Genomic DNA, 17150 nt, shown 5'->3' on the forward strand with positions numbered 1-17150 from the left:
AGTGCTGGGGAGCAGCTATTGTTGGAGTCTCTCAGGAAGACACCCTCCTGCTCCCTCCGCTCCGCTCCGACTCACTCGCTCCGCTGGTCAGGGAAGTGCGTGCTGACGCTGGAAGGACACTTCCACTTCCAGTCCCGCAGCAGAGGTCAAGGCCAGTCGGCGTGTGCGCCAGGGCAGCTCTCGGGCGGTCACACTTTAGCAGCTCACCGCAACACACACAGCAGCTGCTCACTGATGTCCCCTCTCAAGTTTACATGGGACACTCAAACAAGGAGCAGCTGTCCTACCTTATGTCCTACCACACTGTCAACATGACACATGAAATCCACTGAGACTGGCTCCTAGACAGCATCTAACATCCGCCACCCAATCTACTGGCAAACTCCGATAGATTCATACTTCCCTTCGCCACAGTCAAAACTATGTCAACATGCAGAGTCAAGCACTTGAGTCTCTAACTTTATCTGGATGCACATCCAGCGCCTTCCCACGATCTCAAGCCCCATCTACTCCCACCCCGGCCCAGACCACACTCTCCTCTCCCCTTCATTACACACATCTGACAGCATTTAGGCCACCGGCTCGCCGTGTCTTTACATAGAACATACAAACGAGCGAGCGCAGCACCAGCAACTGCAAGGGAAGCATTACTCCTCTATGAGAGAGAGGGAGGGTGAGAGACACATAGATAGAGTGTGAGAGAGAGAGAGGGAGAGAGAGAGAGGGAAGCTAGAGATTGCAGGCATATTCGAGGTGAGGGTGGTTGTCCTCCCTGCTGTGCTTACCTGGTAGAAGACGGTGGTCATCCTTAAGAGCGACGCATCTACTCTAGCACCGCATTCTGCTGCTGCTGCTGCGGCACAGCCAGAGAGCAGAGGAGACGAGAGGAGACGAGAGGAGACGAGACGAGAGGAGAGGAGAGGAGAGGGGGACGGAGACGTCTGTGGCTGGCCGAGGGGAGGGGTGGACCTCACACAGGACACACACAGACTCTAACACACACACACACACGCGCGCACGCACACACACACACACCTTCCTGGAGGTGCGCAGGTTGGGGAGTAATCCGAGAAGTAGCGTGAAGGAGAAGGTGTGCGCTGTAGTGCCTTTCGCTTCAGCAGTCTAAAACAAATAAACGGCTTTTCCCACTCTTTCTGTTCTCCTCTCTCGTTCTCTCTCTCTCTTCCTCTTAGTCTCAGTTCAGTCTCTCTGTGCTAGTCAGAGCAGAACACAATCCAAAATATATATACACTACGGAGCACAGAGGTGCGGCAACCTCAGCTGAAGCACTCGAGGACTGAATGAGCGCGCGGCACAGCACAAGAATCTGGGCAGTCTGACTGCGGGCTATTGCTATTCCCCTTTCCCTCGCTCTTATTCTCCCTCCCTCCCTCCTTCTCTCTCTCACTCACTCTCACTCTCACTCTCTCGCTCGCTCCCTGTGAGCAGGCAAGCGTGCATGTGAGGGGAGAGGGGGAGAGGCTAAGAGAAAAAAAGAAAAGACAGCCAAAAGTATATACAGCTGAAATTCCCGAGGAGCTCAGAGGGCTGGACTTGAGTTTGACAGACAAAAGCCCCCCTTTCTTGTTTCTGAGCCCCTTCCCTCCTCTCTCCTCCTCTCTCCTCCTTCTCCTCCTCCTTCATCTCCTCCTCTTCCTCCTCCTCTCCTCCCTCCCCCTCTCCTCCTCACTCCCTCCCTGTTCTCGTTGTTATCAAGTTCTCAGTTTACAGGTTAAACATGAGTTGACAAGCTCAAAGCCTGCCTCCCCCAGTAGTGGCACAGCTTGCTGCTCAGTGTGGGGGGTGCGCACACCGCCGCCACTGACTCCAGATCAGGCCGCCGCCACTCCTGGCTTATTTATGCAACAATAACGCTCCTTCACACACTGACAGGGATATCAAACAAACCACCTTAATCCCTTGAAATAGCAATTACCTCAACAGGCCACATGGCATGGAGCAAGTGAACGTTTTTCCAGTGGATGTCACCCCACTAAGGGGGAGGTGAGAGGCGGCCCTTACCCACCAGGGAGTCTTATGGGCCGTGTCGGTAGAAAACAGAGCAGCCTCTGCCAGCTCTGATGAAACCTAATAAGAGAATAGATGAGATTGGTTGTGTTTTACTGTTAACAGATATATGGCGACAAGCCTCATGTAACTCTGTCTGCTATGGGAAAGGCAAAAAACACACAAGCTCGGTTGAATGGAAGTTATGCGGTGGTTATTTATACGACTTTGGAATCAAGGCAAACGAAAATGACTGAGTAACTTTTTAGAGAGATCTCATAAACAGTCGGAGGGGTATAAAAAGAGGGCCTGTAGGATGCAACCTCTGTTGTCTCTGTCAGCATGTCATTATGTTGTCTTTCATAAAGTACCTCAAAACAGCCGCAACTGTCTTCACAATGTTCTCCGTATTTAATTATTGGATTATGGCAAAATATATTTTGAGGGGATTAAAAAAAAGACCCTACCAGCCCACAAACTCCCCAAACATTGTTCTTGCCCATAAATAACTCAGATGTCTCTGACAGATAATAGTGCGGTTCATGAAGAGTGTAACAAAACCGTTAATAATAAAACCTACAAAAAACCCTCACACAGCCTATAGTGTTCTCAATGGCCAGGTTATTCCCTCAGATGTTTCCCGAGGGAAGCCACCACAGACACTGGAGCTGCTAGGGGCTCTTTGAAGAGCGCTGTTTGTGGCGCGGCACAATGTGCTCTCTGTTGGGGCCCCGGCCGCCCGCTCCTCTTCATGTTACTGCGGCACCCCCGCCATAGCACCCCAGCATGAGCCTACACATCCACCACAGCGCAGGAGGGGGCAGGGGGGCAGGGGGGCAGGGGCATTACACTCACACAATACAGACAAACTGCGCTGGCAAAGTACACTCTTGAGATGTTTGTGAGTTAAAGCTCAAAAATGCATTGAGGTCTACGAACGCACGCCATGACATCTTGTTACGCGTGACATTACGCTTGAGACGGCTGGATGAGCTAAACTGCATTCAGTCACTCAGGCTGAGCTACAGTATCCCTTTTTCTATGGTGACTCTTTATTTCCACACATCAACACATGCAATCAACCACAGCAACTACACATTATTCTCTTTTATATAGACAGCCAGCGTTTACAACTGTCCTGAAAGAACTCACGGCAGTTAGCGCTCCAAATGGAAAATGCTTAGCTATTTGTATGCTTATAGCAAAGTAATTACACCCGAGACGTCCTCTTCAAAGTGAGGTGACTATTGCGTCTGCTCCTCCTGTTGTGTTCACCAGATGTTGGCGGGGCCGTGAGATCTGCTATTAATGACAAGCCGGTGGAGAGGGGTGTGGTAGGACAACAAGGTGCATACAGTACACGCGGCCAGTGGAATGTGCCGCTTCCTTACTACACCTCGAGAGCAGCGTCTGCCACTGCACAGACAAGAAAACAAAATCTAGGCTGCCCTCAAAATGGGACCCCATGCTTAGGGAACTTCCCTGGCTCTAGGTGTTTGTGTGTGTGCACGGGCGGACCCATGAGAAAAGTGTGCCCAGGCAAGGTGGTGCCACGTTACGAGTCTGAAATATTTCCTGTGTCCTGGCTTTTATTACCGTTTATTACGCCCCTGCTGCTACCTCTAATAAGTATCAACATCACCATAACTAAGCCTAAGGTAGATATTTAATGCCTGCTGTAATGTGTCAGAGCAAAGAACATAACAAATACCTGGGCTGACACTGCACAGTTGTGAAGCGCGGAGAGCAGAGCACACGAGAGGGAGCGGGATCACCAATCATGTTGCGTTATGTTATGCAGGGCCACTCTGGGAATTCCAGCCGCCGAGATTCTTAAGTCAACTCACATGATTCTCCGGGAGGGGAGGTCGGAACATCCTGCCGGAACACGCACGGGGCCAATGGGAGCTCCAGCGGGGAGGCGTAGCGTGAGGAGCTGGGCAGGAAGCCTACCACAGCGCACCTCCCCGCTCCCAGCACACAGGGCATATGGGGAGCATGCATGCACCACACAGCCTGGGAACTGGCCAGCCGGCATGCCTGCCTGCCATAGCTCACACTCAGTCTCACACACATGACCATGCAGCATGCTAGATCAACAGCACGCCATCAGCACCCCAACACTGCACATATACGGACAGATGTGATGTATTGCTGTCAAGAGACGTGCACTGCAAATATTGTGCAATACTGCGATCCAAAAAGCTTTGAAGTCGTCTCAACTGAGAAAGGAAAGGATCAATGCAATGGCTCCATGAAACCCTTTGCAACACCCATAGCATTGAGACCAGTGTGTGAGGTCTCCAACTGAAAAAAAGAAACTGTATGACTAAGGGTGTTTGAAGAGTTTTCTTATCCTCTCTCTTTGTCTAACTCTCTCTCACACACACTTCCATAAAATATTGAGTTAAGAGTTGAACCAAACATGGCACCTCTACAGAGACTACTCCACACATGCACATATTACATTTCTTCCCATGCATATGCACATGCACTGATCACGAGTGTAAATATTTACTGCAGGAGAGAAATTTCCGGATTTTGTCGAAGCAAGGATTTGGCTGACGACTTGCCATGATCTGGCAAACACAATTGAGAGCAATTCATTCTGTCTTTGCCTTCCTCTCTCTCTCTCTCTCTCCTCCTCTGTGCCTGTGTCTCTCGCTCCTCTTCCCTCCGTATTGGATTACTCACATGGCAGCGTGAGTCTGCAGGAATTCTGCTGATTAGTCGATTCCTAATCAAATGGGGATGTCAGACGGGTCTCAGACACACGGGCTCGTCTGGAGGGGGGAGTGCAGAGCACACACACACGCAGCTGCTGAGACTTGGAGGGAAGCTATCCCAGGGCTGACTCAGGGCCTTTCCCAGCACTCACACACACACATGCGCACACACACACACACACACACACACACACACACACACACACACACACACACACACACACACACACACACACACACACACTTAGAAACACACACACTTAGAAACACACACACTTAGAAACACACGCACACAGAAACACACACACACACACACACACGTGCGCACATACACACTCACACACATGCACATGCACACGCACACACACACACAGACACACACAGACACACAGACACACACACACACACACACAGACACACACAGACACAAACACACACACACACACACACACGCACGCACACACAGACACACACACACCCAGACTCGACAAACCCAACACATCCCAGAGCTGCCTTGCGTCCCTCATGTCGTGACACACCCCGTGTGGAACGCAGTGGGGTGAGCTGGAGCTGGAGCTGGAGCTGGGAGAGGACAGGAGAGGGGAGGAGAGGAGGAGACACAGCTCCCGCTGGGTGTCACGGGGCCCATGTGTTTAGAGGCATCTCCACACTCATCAGACTCTACTGTGTAAACTGTGAGCCCCGCCAAGCTATGACGGGAACTGTAATTCCCCTTTATATCTGCAGACCATCTATTAGTCACTACAAGAAAACTGCTCTCTGACTTCTAACACATTTCGTTCTTCTTCCCAGAAATAGTTGTAGTTCAACCTAACCTCCAATTGTGATATGAGTTACAAAAAGCTTTTTTTTTAGGTAGGCTCTATCCGGTCGGTTTAATTCCACTTAAATGCGTCCAAAACACCAAATCACTTTGGCCATGTCATTGTCCGCCACAGCTGTCTGCTTCCAATCAGGCTTTGTGGGATTGCTGCATATTGCCTCATTCTGCCCTCTCTCTCTCTTTCTCTCTCTCTCTCTTTTCTTTCTCTCTCTCTCTCTCTCTCTCTCTCTCTCTCTCTCTCTCTCTCTCTATGTTCCTCCTCTTTTCCCTCCATCCGCAGCTCTACCCTTCCACCAGAGACTAATGCTTCATACTGTTACTCACTTGGCCTGGTGTTTACATTCTTTCCAGTGTCTTGATTACTCCATCTTGCCAAAGGTTGGGCGTCTCTGTTTGTTTTCTCGACCGTATCTAAGCGCGTGGCACGGAGAGTGAGCGAGCCGAGAGGGGAGGGGAAATGGCCGTCAATTGAAACGGTGTTTTGTGTGACTGAGTGGCTGCTCTGTTACAATGCGCAAAGACGGAGCGTAAACCCCTGCAGCCATCATTCCTGGCCTGTGGGAGCAGGAGCCAAGCGGAGTCAGGTCCTGAGCTGCTGCTGAGCACTTTAAGAGAGCTAATGATCTGCTTTCACAGGCTCCGTTTCACTGAGCAGGCTTAGCGCCCCTGGAGCTTGTTTTCCAACAGCCCCGACTCACACTCCCCCTTCAGCTCCACTCAGCAGCGCCGCTCCAGGAGACGGAGGGGGCAGCGCGGCAGGGCCAGCCCCAGTGACGCTGCTGGGAGGACGGCCGTGAGAGTGCGGACAGAGCCCCTGTCCACCTGATGTCCACTGTGCCGGGTTACGCGGAGCTGCGAGTTATGCGGAAGCCGGCTGGCCTGCAACAGTGATGCTGTTATCAGAAGCTCCTGTGGGAGAGGTCACTCGGACGTTGCGGAGCAGCCTCGCCCCACACAGGGCCTGAACAATGGCCTCCACTCCCCACTGGCCTGCTTCAGCCAGCGCCAGTGAGCACTGGGCTGCAAAGGGCCGTGGGACTGATAGTTCATAAGAGGGGGGGGGGGGGGGGCAAGTGCCAGGTGATGGGCTTTTACATTCACCTGCGCAGAGCCCACAATGCATTGCAGCACACAAAGGAGGAGTCTGTGTAGCAAGCATGCTTTACAAACGTGATCATGTGACGTCTTACATTCTTTTTCCAGAAAAAAAGGCGGAAAGAAAGAAGCACAAGGAAAAGAAACGTGTTCCTGCCATGCTCGTGCAGTGAGGATAGCGTTACTCCCAAAACAGCCCCCCATGACCCAGCTAATCACTGGAGATTTACCTTCCCACCGCCTGACAAATTGCCCTGGGCCTGCGGAGTAGGAAGTGTGTGGGGTTCGGCCATTACGCGCTGCCATTCTATCCCATGACACACCGGGTACAAGGGAACATCAACACCGCACACATACCAGCCTTGATGGAGTCCCAGTATGTGGTGTGTGTGTGCGTGCGTGTGTGTGTGTGTGTGTGTGTGTGTGTGTGTGTGTGTGAAACAGACCCCGTACAGCATTTCACCACAGAGGAGCTCTAAAGGGGGCAAATGTTCATGTGGCCACTGACACTCACCATCTATAACACACACACACACACACACACACACACACACACACACCATCTCAGCACGAACACTGCGCCTACTGGGTATGGAGGAGGGGTAATGGATGACCATTCAAACAGCTGACCATAACTGTGACCAGTGAAGCGTGGAGCTTTTATCTGTTTAGACCAGAACGTTAGCCAACAGAACAGATGACTTTATAATTGCATTGTCTGTAAATATCAAATGATCTGAGAACAGATGGAGAAGTCCAGATAATATCATAATGTCCTTCCCCACATGTACAACCCCCCCCCCCCCCCCCCCCCCCCCCCCCCCCCCATTCAACAAGCTCAATAACTAACATCTGATTCATTTTGAGCCAATGAAATCCCTGTTGTTATGTCCACAACAAAGTGAGAAGGCAGGGTTTGGACAAGAGAGCCATGTCCTGTGACTTCTAATTAAATTGAATTCATTATGCGCTCTCTCCAATATGAAGATAAATCGTCCAGGCTGTTCATTTGGACAGAGTACAGGGAATGAGGGACCTGAGATTTACACAAAGGATATGTTCTCTCTCTCTCTCTCTTTCTCTCTATCTCTCTCTCTCTCTCTCTCTCTCTCTCTCTCTCTCTCTCTTCTCTCCCCATTTTTTTTCAGTAACTTCCAAAACACTCTCCCACACACACAGCAACGACACACACTCACATGCTGAACACACTCTCCCTCCCATCGAGAACAGTTTCACACCATTTCCTGAACGGCAGGAAGTCTCACTCCCCCTCAGTCTGCTGCAGCCCAAGCAGCAATCACAAGAGAAGGAAGTTTATAGATTCTACCCTCAGATGTCTAGATATTTTTGACAACCATCCTTCATTTTGACAATTCTATACTCAGAACAAAAATCCCTCTTCTACAGAAGTGCTCTAAAAGGTTCAGCTTTATCAAGTCCAGCTCTTTCTCACCCCAGAATACCTCTGAAGAGAGATGGGGGGAACGCCTACTGCCACGGCCTCAGGAAGAGAATCGGATGAGAGCAGCTCCATGAGGAGCGATAGGCACACCCTGATAGCAGGCAGCCCAGTGTGTGAAGGCATTGTTGGGCAGCGGGTGTGTGGGGGGGCGGGGGGAGGACTGGGAGCGCATTGCAGGGCCTGTGGAAGTGAAGACCTGCGCAGCACAAAGGCAGCAGAGCCTGGGACTGGGGCCGGGGCCAGCAGGGAGGGAAACAGAGGAGTCTGAACTGTGTCCACCACTGCCAAATAATCCCCCTCCTCCTCCTCCTCCTCCTCCTCCTCCTCCTCCTCCTCCTGCCCTCTGTCTTCCCCATTCTCCATCTCTCTCTCTCTCTCTCTCTCTCTCCCTCCCTTCCTCTCTCTCTGTCGGTCTCTGTCTCTCTTCACCCTGCTTTTGTGAGTGAAATCCCCTGTGCTCGCCCCAATTTCCATGCCAAACCCAGACTGGAGCCTACGCTACACCCCATGAGAAGATTAAACTGCTTCGCCCATACTCTCCAAAAGACACGGCTTTTCAATTATGCTCCAGCAATAAATCATCCCTAATGACAAACTCTCCTCTCCTTTTCTTGCCCTCTAAAGGGACTCCTCCGAGCCGCAGATGCGGAAGCAGAGAAGGCCCAGGCACCCAAGGGGAGACACTGCCAGAGGTCTGGGGGAGAGACATGTAGGGCCCTCTAGGAGGGAGCACACTCAGTTCTCCTCCACAACCCACACTGTGAGCTGTGGGGGAGCAAACACCCATACTCTCTCTCTCTTTCTCTCTCTGTCTCTCTCTCTCTCAGTCTTTCACTATCTCTCTCTTCTGCATAGTTTCAACACAGAGCAGAGGCGGGCAAAACGAATCCACTTAGAGGAGCAGGGCCCACGGCATGAGCGCGATGGGAAATGAGCCGTGACTTATCATAGAGCGGATCCACAGACGTGCCGCAACACTGACAAGCGCACCGCCATCAGCTGCACAGGAACATGTCAAGTTTGGCTCTATCAAACTATAAAACTGGGTGTTGGCCATAAATAGATAGCAGTAAACATAACACAGACTTTGCAATACTTAACGTCATCCATAAACTGTTACATAACACAAACTCCTTAACATTCAGCTGAGACTACTTGATGCAAACTACTTCATATAAGTGCTTGTTTCATTGCCCCCCCCCCCCCCCCCCCCCATTCCAAATAAGATCTTCCATTTCACCCCTTATTGCTATACAATGCCCACCTGGTTCGGTCCAAATCGGGTAGAGGGAGCAGCAGTGAGTTGAGGTCCAGAGTGGTCAGCGTTGGATAGCAGCAGCAGGGCCGGCTGTGTGTCTCAGCAGGATAGAGCCGTGTTAAGGACGCGCCCCGGCACAGGAGCGGGCTGTCCACCGGGGCTGAGCCAACACACACTTCCTCTCCAACCGCTGAGAAACTCCACCTAACATGCTAATACGCTCCCATGCTCCCACAACTCCCCGACAACAACAACAACAGCAACACAAGCCTCCGCCCCCCCCTCCTCCTCCTCCTCCCTCCTCCTCCTCCCTCCCTCCTCCCTCCCTCTCCCCTCTCCTGTACTCTTCACAGAGCCAGGCTCCCTGAAGGACAATTAGATTATTACCCTTTCGCCACAGTGCTGAGCCCACACTCACTTATCAAAGTCTAATCTCGGTAAGAGCCAGCGCATCCAGGTTGATAGCAATACAAATCGGTCTGCTGACTTTAGCCTTGCAACGGGCCATGCGCTTTCTTTTTTCCTGGCCACCTTTTTTAATTACATTTCCATACGCCTCAGTGTTAGCAAACCAGCTCAAGTCTACATTTAAAAGGAACAGTAGGCAAAAAAAAGTGTTGGAGCCTCAGACAAACAGACGGGTAAATCACGCCGTTCTCCAGGTGAGAGGAGGACACGCCATGACAAACACACTGCACACGCTCAAAGCACCACTCAGAGGGCTGCGGCGTCTGGAGGTGTCAAAACCAAGGGGGCAGTAAAAGACATGAAATAATGCTGGCATGCTCTTCTCATGCCAGAGGGAGAGAGGGATAGAGAGAGAGAGGGAAGGAGATGGGGAGAAAAAGAGAGAGGCGGTGAAGATTTCTTTCTTCTTCCATGTGTCTGTTGGGAAACATGTGGAACGGGAGCCGCGTCCAAGCGTTGGTTCCACAGTTTATGGCCTCTCTCGGAGGAGCAATCCCAAACCTGCTGAGGAGGTCTGGGACCAGGCTGAGCTCTCTTAGGCTGCGGCCTGGAAAATCACAAGAGCTCGCGCTAGCCAGGCTTTGTGCATTCTAGCATTAGGGCAAGCACAAGTCAATACATTTTTACATCCGTTTGTTGACCATAAGAGATATCTATGGTAACCAGTGTCTTTTCTAGGAGGAAAACAAGCGGTGACTCATGAGGCTGTGGCTCCACTGAGAGTACTTGAGTCTCAAGTCCACGGCTACAAGCTCCAGTCCTTGACCGCTGCATTAGGAAAGTGCTGCCGCTGTGCGCAAGACTGTCTAATCCACCGGGCTGGACACATGCGCTGATGGCACCGGAGAGGTTGGGATGGGATCTGGCCTGCTACCGTCAGAGTGAGTCACACACTCCCACCCAAACATTTCACCACAGACGAGCGCCAGGCTGAGTCACTCTAACACAGATGCTCTCCCCCGTCTACACACCACTGCCTGGTCTTGTCACAGTCTAATATCTCCGAACATGGTTCCTTTCAGTGATTTCAAATGGACATTTAGGCCCTCGTTCTTCGCTCCAACCACAGGGATGAGTGTTGTACTAAGACTGTGTTCGATGTCATTCCCTCTTAGCTGCCAAACCTCCGAAAGCAAAACAAAAGCAAGAGCAATGGACCTAAACGCACAGCGCCTGGGCTTGGGGTGGCTCTATCCCCACAGCCCCTACCACATCAGGCAAAACTACCGCTCCTGCGGAGGCTAGGACAATAAACACGACGGGGTCATAAGTCTATCATTAGCGGCAGGCAGTCGGCAGAAACTCTATCTACAGTAAGAGTGGCCCCACAGCGCCGGAGGAAATGGACTGAGGCGTCGCAGAGACAGTATTAAAAACCGTGGACGCGGCGCTCTGCCAGTCCAAACAATAGCGCAATTTGATTTGGTCCGCACGAGAGCAGAGATGGACGTTTGGGTTGGGGGGGTCATGCTGCAATAATGAAAATGTATTCCTCATCACGAGCAGAGTTTGGAACGCGGAGTCAGAGAGACAGCGGAGCAGCACGGGGTGAGTGGAGGCGACCTGCGGCCCGGTCTCTCTCTCTCTCTCTCTCTCTCTCTCTCTCTCTCTCTCTCTCTCTCTCTCCGTGTTCTCTCACGGTGCCTGTTTCTCAGGCCATCTCTGCTCATTACTCTGGGAGCACACAGTAGTTTCCTTCTAAAAACATGCTTTATGTTCCCCAGAACATATGGGGCCCGTCGCCTCCACTTCCACACCGCAGGCTTGCAGTGGAGAGAGAGAGAGAGAGAGAGAGAGAGAGGGAGGGAGAGAGAGAGAGAGAGAGAGGGAGGGAGAGAGAGAGAGAGAGTGAGAGAGAGAGAGAGAGAGAGCGAAGAGGACACAATGTTGCCTTTCGCATGATGCTGAGTCACCCAGCTGCGAGAGGGCCATGGTCAGCGAGTGGCTAATATTGAATGTCCTTTGGAGTAATGAGTCCTGTGGTCAGACTCTGTGTCCTTAAACAACACAGATGCAGTGTAACGACGTCCACTTTAAAGAACAACGCTGTTGCCAGTGCTTTTGATAGATTGCAGCCAACGTATACAGAGACAGCAGGCCCAGGGAGAGTTTTAGAGGGGAATGTTTCTCAGACGTGGAGCACATTTTTCCCTCAGCACAAGGCAATCTCATACCAAAACATGACCCAGAGTGCACTTCCACACAGCCTACTGAGGGGGCAGTAGAGGGTCCTCGTCTGTGAGCAAACATCCATTTATGGATGAAGCCTATAGATGAAGATCTACTTGGATGTTTTCTCAGAGTGCTAATACACATTTTCGTGTCCAGCAATAAGCTCTCCATCGTTCTCCGAGCTCTGATAGCCATGTCGTAACGCGGTTCCTCCCCCGCAGAGGTCCTATGAGGCGGCTCACACAGCTTCCTTCAGTGGCTGGCTTGGGGACTCGGAGTCTAATGAATAATTTAGTCTCCCACTTAACCTCACTTACCTATATTTACGATCGCCCAGAGACAGTCACTTCATTTTCACGGCTCTTTTTGGGAATGCAAATCAAGTCCAGTCCCGCCGACTTCACTTTCAGACTAGCCTGCCAACGATCCAAGGCAAGGCGCTGAACCCTCGGTGAACTGTAACGTAATGCACTTATCCCAGGCTCCTCGTGAAACCAGGTTATGGTGTCGAGGCAAAAAACAAACATTTTCCTTGAGCCATAAGTTAATGAGGGGAACAAAATAGCACTAGTTAGGGCCATGCAGTCTTTCAGGAACCTATGAGAGTCTGAGGCTGGGTGGAGGAGGAGGCCCTGGCTACCACCAGAACGCACTGCGTGACCTGGAAAAAGTGCCCTGGCCGAAGCCTGCTTTTACCTCTCTCCTGTGTTTTTATAGTGTGCATGAGGGACATATTCGCATTCATGGAGCTTTCCACTTTGCGTGAGACTGCCGAGATTCGAATCTACTGTAAGGCTTCCGTGAGCGGATTACTCAATTCAGTCAGCTTCCTGCTGACTGGAAGGTACATTGGCAGAAAGAGGCCCGTACGACTGTGTTGAGAAGGCAGAGTCTAAAATGTAGTGACTTAAATGTATTCAAATAGAAGCGGGAGATTAAAATCAAGCCATTTTCGGCACCATAAAACTCACAAAAATAACACTTAGTTGGATTTAGCGTGAATGCTGCAATACTATTTTTGTGAAGCAAAAACACTTGGGTCTTAGTCTCCAGATGAAGTCATATCGGCGCTCAGGTGCTGTTTGCTAAGCCCACACATCCATCAGCCGGATCCAGGGCCAGTCCCAAGGTCAGGCCCTGTCTGAGTTACACCAGTGGTCTGAGCATTTGTTTTTAGTGGCAGAGGTTACGCGGAGGCCATGTGTGAGTCTTATCTAAATATGGAAATAGAGATTTATAATGTTGCAAGACAGTGTGGAAACTGTCGCAGCTTGAATGATTACCGACTCGGATTCCAAATGGGAGAGATCATATATGAATCTAGCTTAGCGCAGGGGAGGAATGGCTCCCATTCATTTCTTTAATAAATACGTCTATTCAGAGGAGCTTGGCCTTGGGTGCTGCTGGTTTGACTGAAATCTAATTGCAATCAGAGTTGCTCTCAGAGATTTGTTGTAAGTAAATGATGGTCTTATTTTTGACCAAAGGACTTTTATTCAGGTTTAAGGGTAATGTTAGGTTAAGAAATTATCTATAATGTAAGACAGGTAAAAACACAGTTTAAAAATAATAAACCTCATGAAGTGATAATCATCATATCGCTGTCCAATCATTTATATACAAAATGTTGAGCTGTGTTCCATGGCAAACACAATGAGCACAAAGAAAACAGCAATTCCATTTCCCCGAGCTCAGCTTCCACCTATTCAGAACCCTCACCTCCAATCATGCGTGATCCCATTCCCTTTTTCATAACTCGATGGAAACTCAGAGCACATTTGTTTAGATATGCATTTCTGGCAAATGAAGCCCTAGTCTTTGGCTAAGAGAGCACTGCCAGACAAGAGTCCCGAGGAGGCTCTGCATATAAACTACAGCACTTACAACTCTGCCCAAAACACAGAGCGTAAACACCACCTTGACATCTCTGTGGACACATGGGTTTGGGCATAGCCTTACTGAGCGTACCTCGCACCCTTGGTATTTCCTGAGGAGGCAGGCTGGGCCAGCGCAGTAGGTAGTGGCGGCTGCCTTCTCCACCCCCACCTCTCTACCCCCACCCAATCAAACCACCACCGGCCCAATAATGGCTGCCAGATGGAGGTCTGACAAAACACCTTTCACTGTTTTTCATGCCAGCCTCACACCCATTCCCACTATGTCAGCATCCAAACAAACTAATCCAGAGCCTCCCCGAAGAGCCCTGCTCGCTTCGTCTGGCTTTTGGTGCTCGTGCCTCAAAACACGAGTATCGTGTAGAGAGGCCCTCCAACAAGACATGCAGCGTGGATTTATTTTTAGAGTCTGTTGATCATGGACAGGCCTGGCTCTGGCCAAACTAAACATATGCCAGGACAGTGAGCACTTGTTTTGAGATTGTTCTGAGTTCCAAATGGCCGGACTTTATTCCAGCAAACTCGTCCCCGTCATCAAGCCAGTATTTCCTTTTTGATAAGATTCACTCACTTGTAAAGAGAGAGGCAACAAAATCATTGCATAGCTCAACAAAGAGCTGGCGAGTAGACATGGCCATTTTTAAAAGGACCTTGCTAATGGGCATGTTCCCAAGAAAACACAACTTTGTGATTTTAACCTCATAGCAAATCGCTGTTATCCAGCTTGCATTCTTGTTGATTGCAAGGAGCCAATAAGTCAGTGAGTTGTATCTTGAGGCTATTATTTATATGAGTGCAGAGCAAAAAAAGCGATGTTTTCTTACCTTCACCTCACATTTCTTATGGCACGTTAACCGGCACACTGCAAGGGAAACAGAGAAGGACAAAAAATGTGTTTAGCTCCACTTTCCTTTTTTTCCAGAAATGCAATTTAACATTAAATACTTAATACCTTTGCAAACATTAACACCCAGCCGTGGTGGCGCATAATGACATGGGATGTGGAATGAGCCGAGAGAGGCTGTTCAAGTGCAGGGCTGTGGCCAAGTCCCACAGCTTGTTTACCCTCAGGTCAAAGTCAAATATTATTTTCCCTAAGCGCAGTGATGTTGCCCAGTTGCTCTGGGACCAGACAGCATGTTTCTGCTCACAGGCTCTGAGGGTTTATCAAAGGCCGTGCTCTCGCTAGTGCTCCGGCTCTGCAATGGAGCCGTCTCTGGGCTGAATGCTCCTTTTGACCAAATCTGGAGTCTCAGCTGTCTGCAAGCCATCAGTGAGAGAGATGCCTCCCCAAGATGATCTCTGCACTGGGGCCCTGTGGAGGGACATGGCTGGTATGCCTAAGTATGTTCCCTATACATGAACCAAACAAAGGGCTCACCTGTGGTGAGTGAGAACCCACCCATATAATCCCCACAGGTGACGTGAGTCCATTGCAGAGGTGCCTCAGGTATGCAATGGTGCCACACACTCACAGGCCACAGGCAACACACGCACACACACACACACACACACACACACACACACACACACACACACACACAGTGTTCTTGGTGTTTCTTCACCCTCTAGTGGGAGGGGCCTCCTTACACAACAGCTCTTGTTTCCTTGCCAATGTAACGTCAACACTGGCCTCCAATCTCACCACCAGCACCCCCCCCCCCCCCCCACCCCCTCTTCAGAGACACACCCACCTGCTGAGTGGGATTAGGTTTCTGGGCAGGTAGTGGGGTGTCCAGGTCTCAGCGCTGAGTGACTAACTACAGTGGCAGCAGAACCACAGAGGTCTAAGCCTCTATTTCCACAGCCCAGAGTTTCTCCTCCGCTCTGCTCTACTCGCTCCCTGGCTGTGGACTCACACTGGGGCTACAAATAGGGGTCACTGGAGGAGAACACCTGGCCCAGCGGGTCAGGGCGCTGCAGCCAAAGCCCAATCCCTCAAAAGAGGCGCGAATCAAATCGGGCTTTGAGGGAGCTGTGTGAAGTAAGTGCTTTTCAAAGCAGAGTTAAATAGAGTCTGCTTACTCTGGAGTGCACTACTCCATGCTTATGTAATGCCAAGCTTTCTTCCCATCTCGGCTCGCATATTTGACTATGTGTGTAATATTTATTATGATTGTTGCGCTTTTTTTTCTTCTTCTTCGAGTCACCGCTTTAGCATCTGAGAGAGGAGAGCGAAAACAGCATATCCTCCCCACTTAGGGTAAGGTTCCCAGGCTCTCTGAATCAAAAAGGAGGGGGTGGGGGAGTGAGGTGCTTTTGGCCAGGGGCTAACATACTTCATGGCTTTAGCAGGATATTTTCATTAGCATGTGAGCCTCCTTCTGGGCCGGGAGAGTGTCGGTCGTCGGTCGGATGCGAGACACTCGGCAGAGCCGATGCCCCTGTCTCATTTCCACTGAGCTAACTTCAAGGACCTGAGACAGACCAGCAACCCGTCCAGCCAATTCCCTGGACACAGCGTAATGAGCAGTCCCCGAGTTCCACGGCTCACCAGTTTCACTCCAATTATACACACCCTGGGACATTACACATTACACAGTGGAGAGAGAAACGGAATATTCTAGATCTGTTGACAGCTAAGTGGGAGAAAAAGTGACTTCAAATTCGACCAAGCAACATCCTTTGCTAAGCAACATCCCAAAGGACCTCCTCTGAATGGCAGTGGGGATGGGGAATAAAGTCTTTTCTGCAATTAAGTCCTCATTTTTCAAAGTCTCATGTCATTACACAGCACACTCCTATGACGTGTCCCAGCGGGGAACGCACATAACTTTTCTGTCAAAACAGTAGTACGCATCCTTGTCAGGGGAGAATCTCCATAATTGCAGCCTTGGTGGCAGCCATGTTGTTCCATTATATTTAAGCACGGAGGCTAAATGCGCACTTGAGGGGGCTGATGGAGGGAGACGGGGGACAGACAGACTTGCTTCACTCTTTAATTAGACGCCTCTGTAGAAAGCTCAGGGCCCTGAAGCCCAAACACATCACACAGCTCCTCACTCTGGTCCATTGGAATGGGAGCTCTGTTCTGCTCCGTGGGGCATACAGCTTATGAAATGCGGTGGCGGGTTTGCTGGTGTGCTCACACAAAGAGTGTTTCAGCAGTGACGTCCAGCCCAGGAACACAGCACAATGACAGCACTGCTGCCAGGACAACATCTGCATAACTATCTCTGAGGACTATCTGCATGGAGGCCGCCTCATGTCTCCTTTAGCAGCA

At 50.6% G+C, this 17150-nt stretch overlaps 1 protein-coding gene across 1 annotated transcript in view; it reads right to left on the bottom strand.

Moving 5' to 3' along the window:
* The window catches only part of tns1b (tensin 1b), a 129324-nt gene that overhangs the window by 82457 nt on the left and 29717 nt on the right, over positions 1 to 17150 (bottom strand). Inside the window, exon 3 of the mRNA XM_062533604.1 lies at positions 14752 to 14789. Within this exon, the coding sequence (XP_062389588.1) occupies positions 14752 to 14789 (38 nt within the window). The remainder of the gene's footprint in view (positions 1 to 14751; positions 14790 to 17150) is intronic.

The sequence above is a fragment of the Sardina pilchardus genome, chromosome 4, assembly GCF_963854185.1.
Source record: "Sardina pilchardus chromosome 4, fSarPil1.1, whole genome shotgun sequence".
Taxonomy (NCBI): Eukaryota; Metazoa; Chordata; class Actinopteri; order Clupeiformes; family Clupeidae; genus Sardina; species Sardina pilchardus.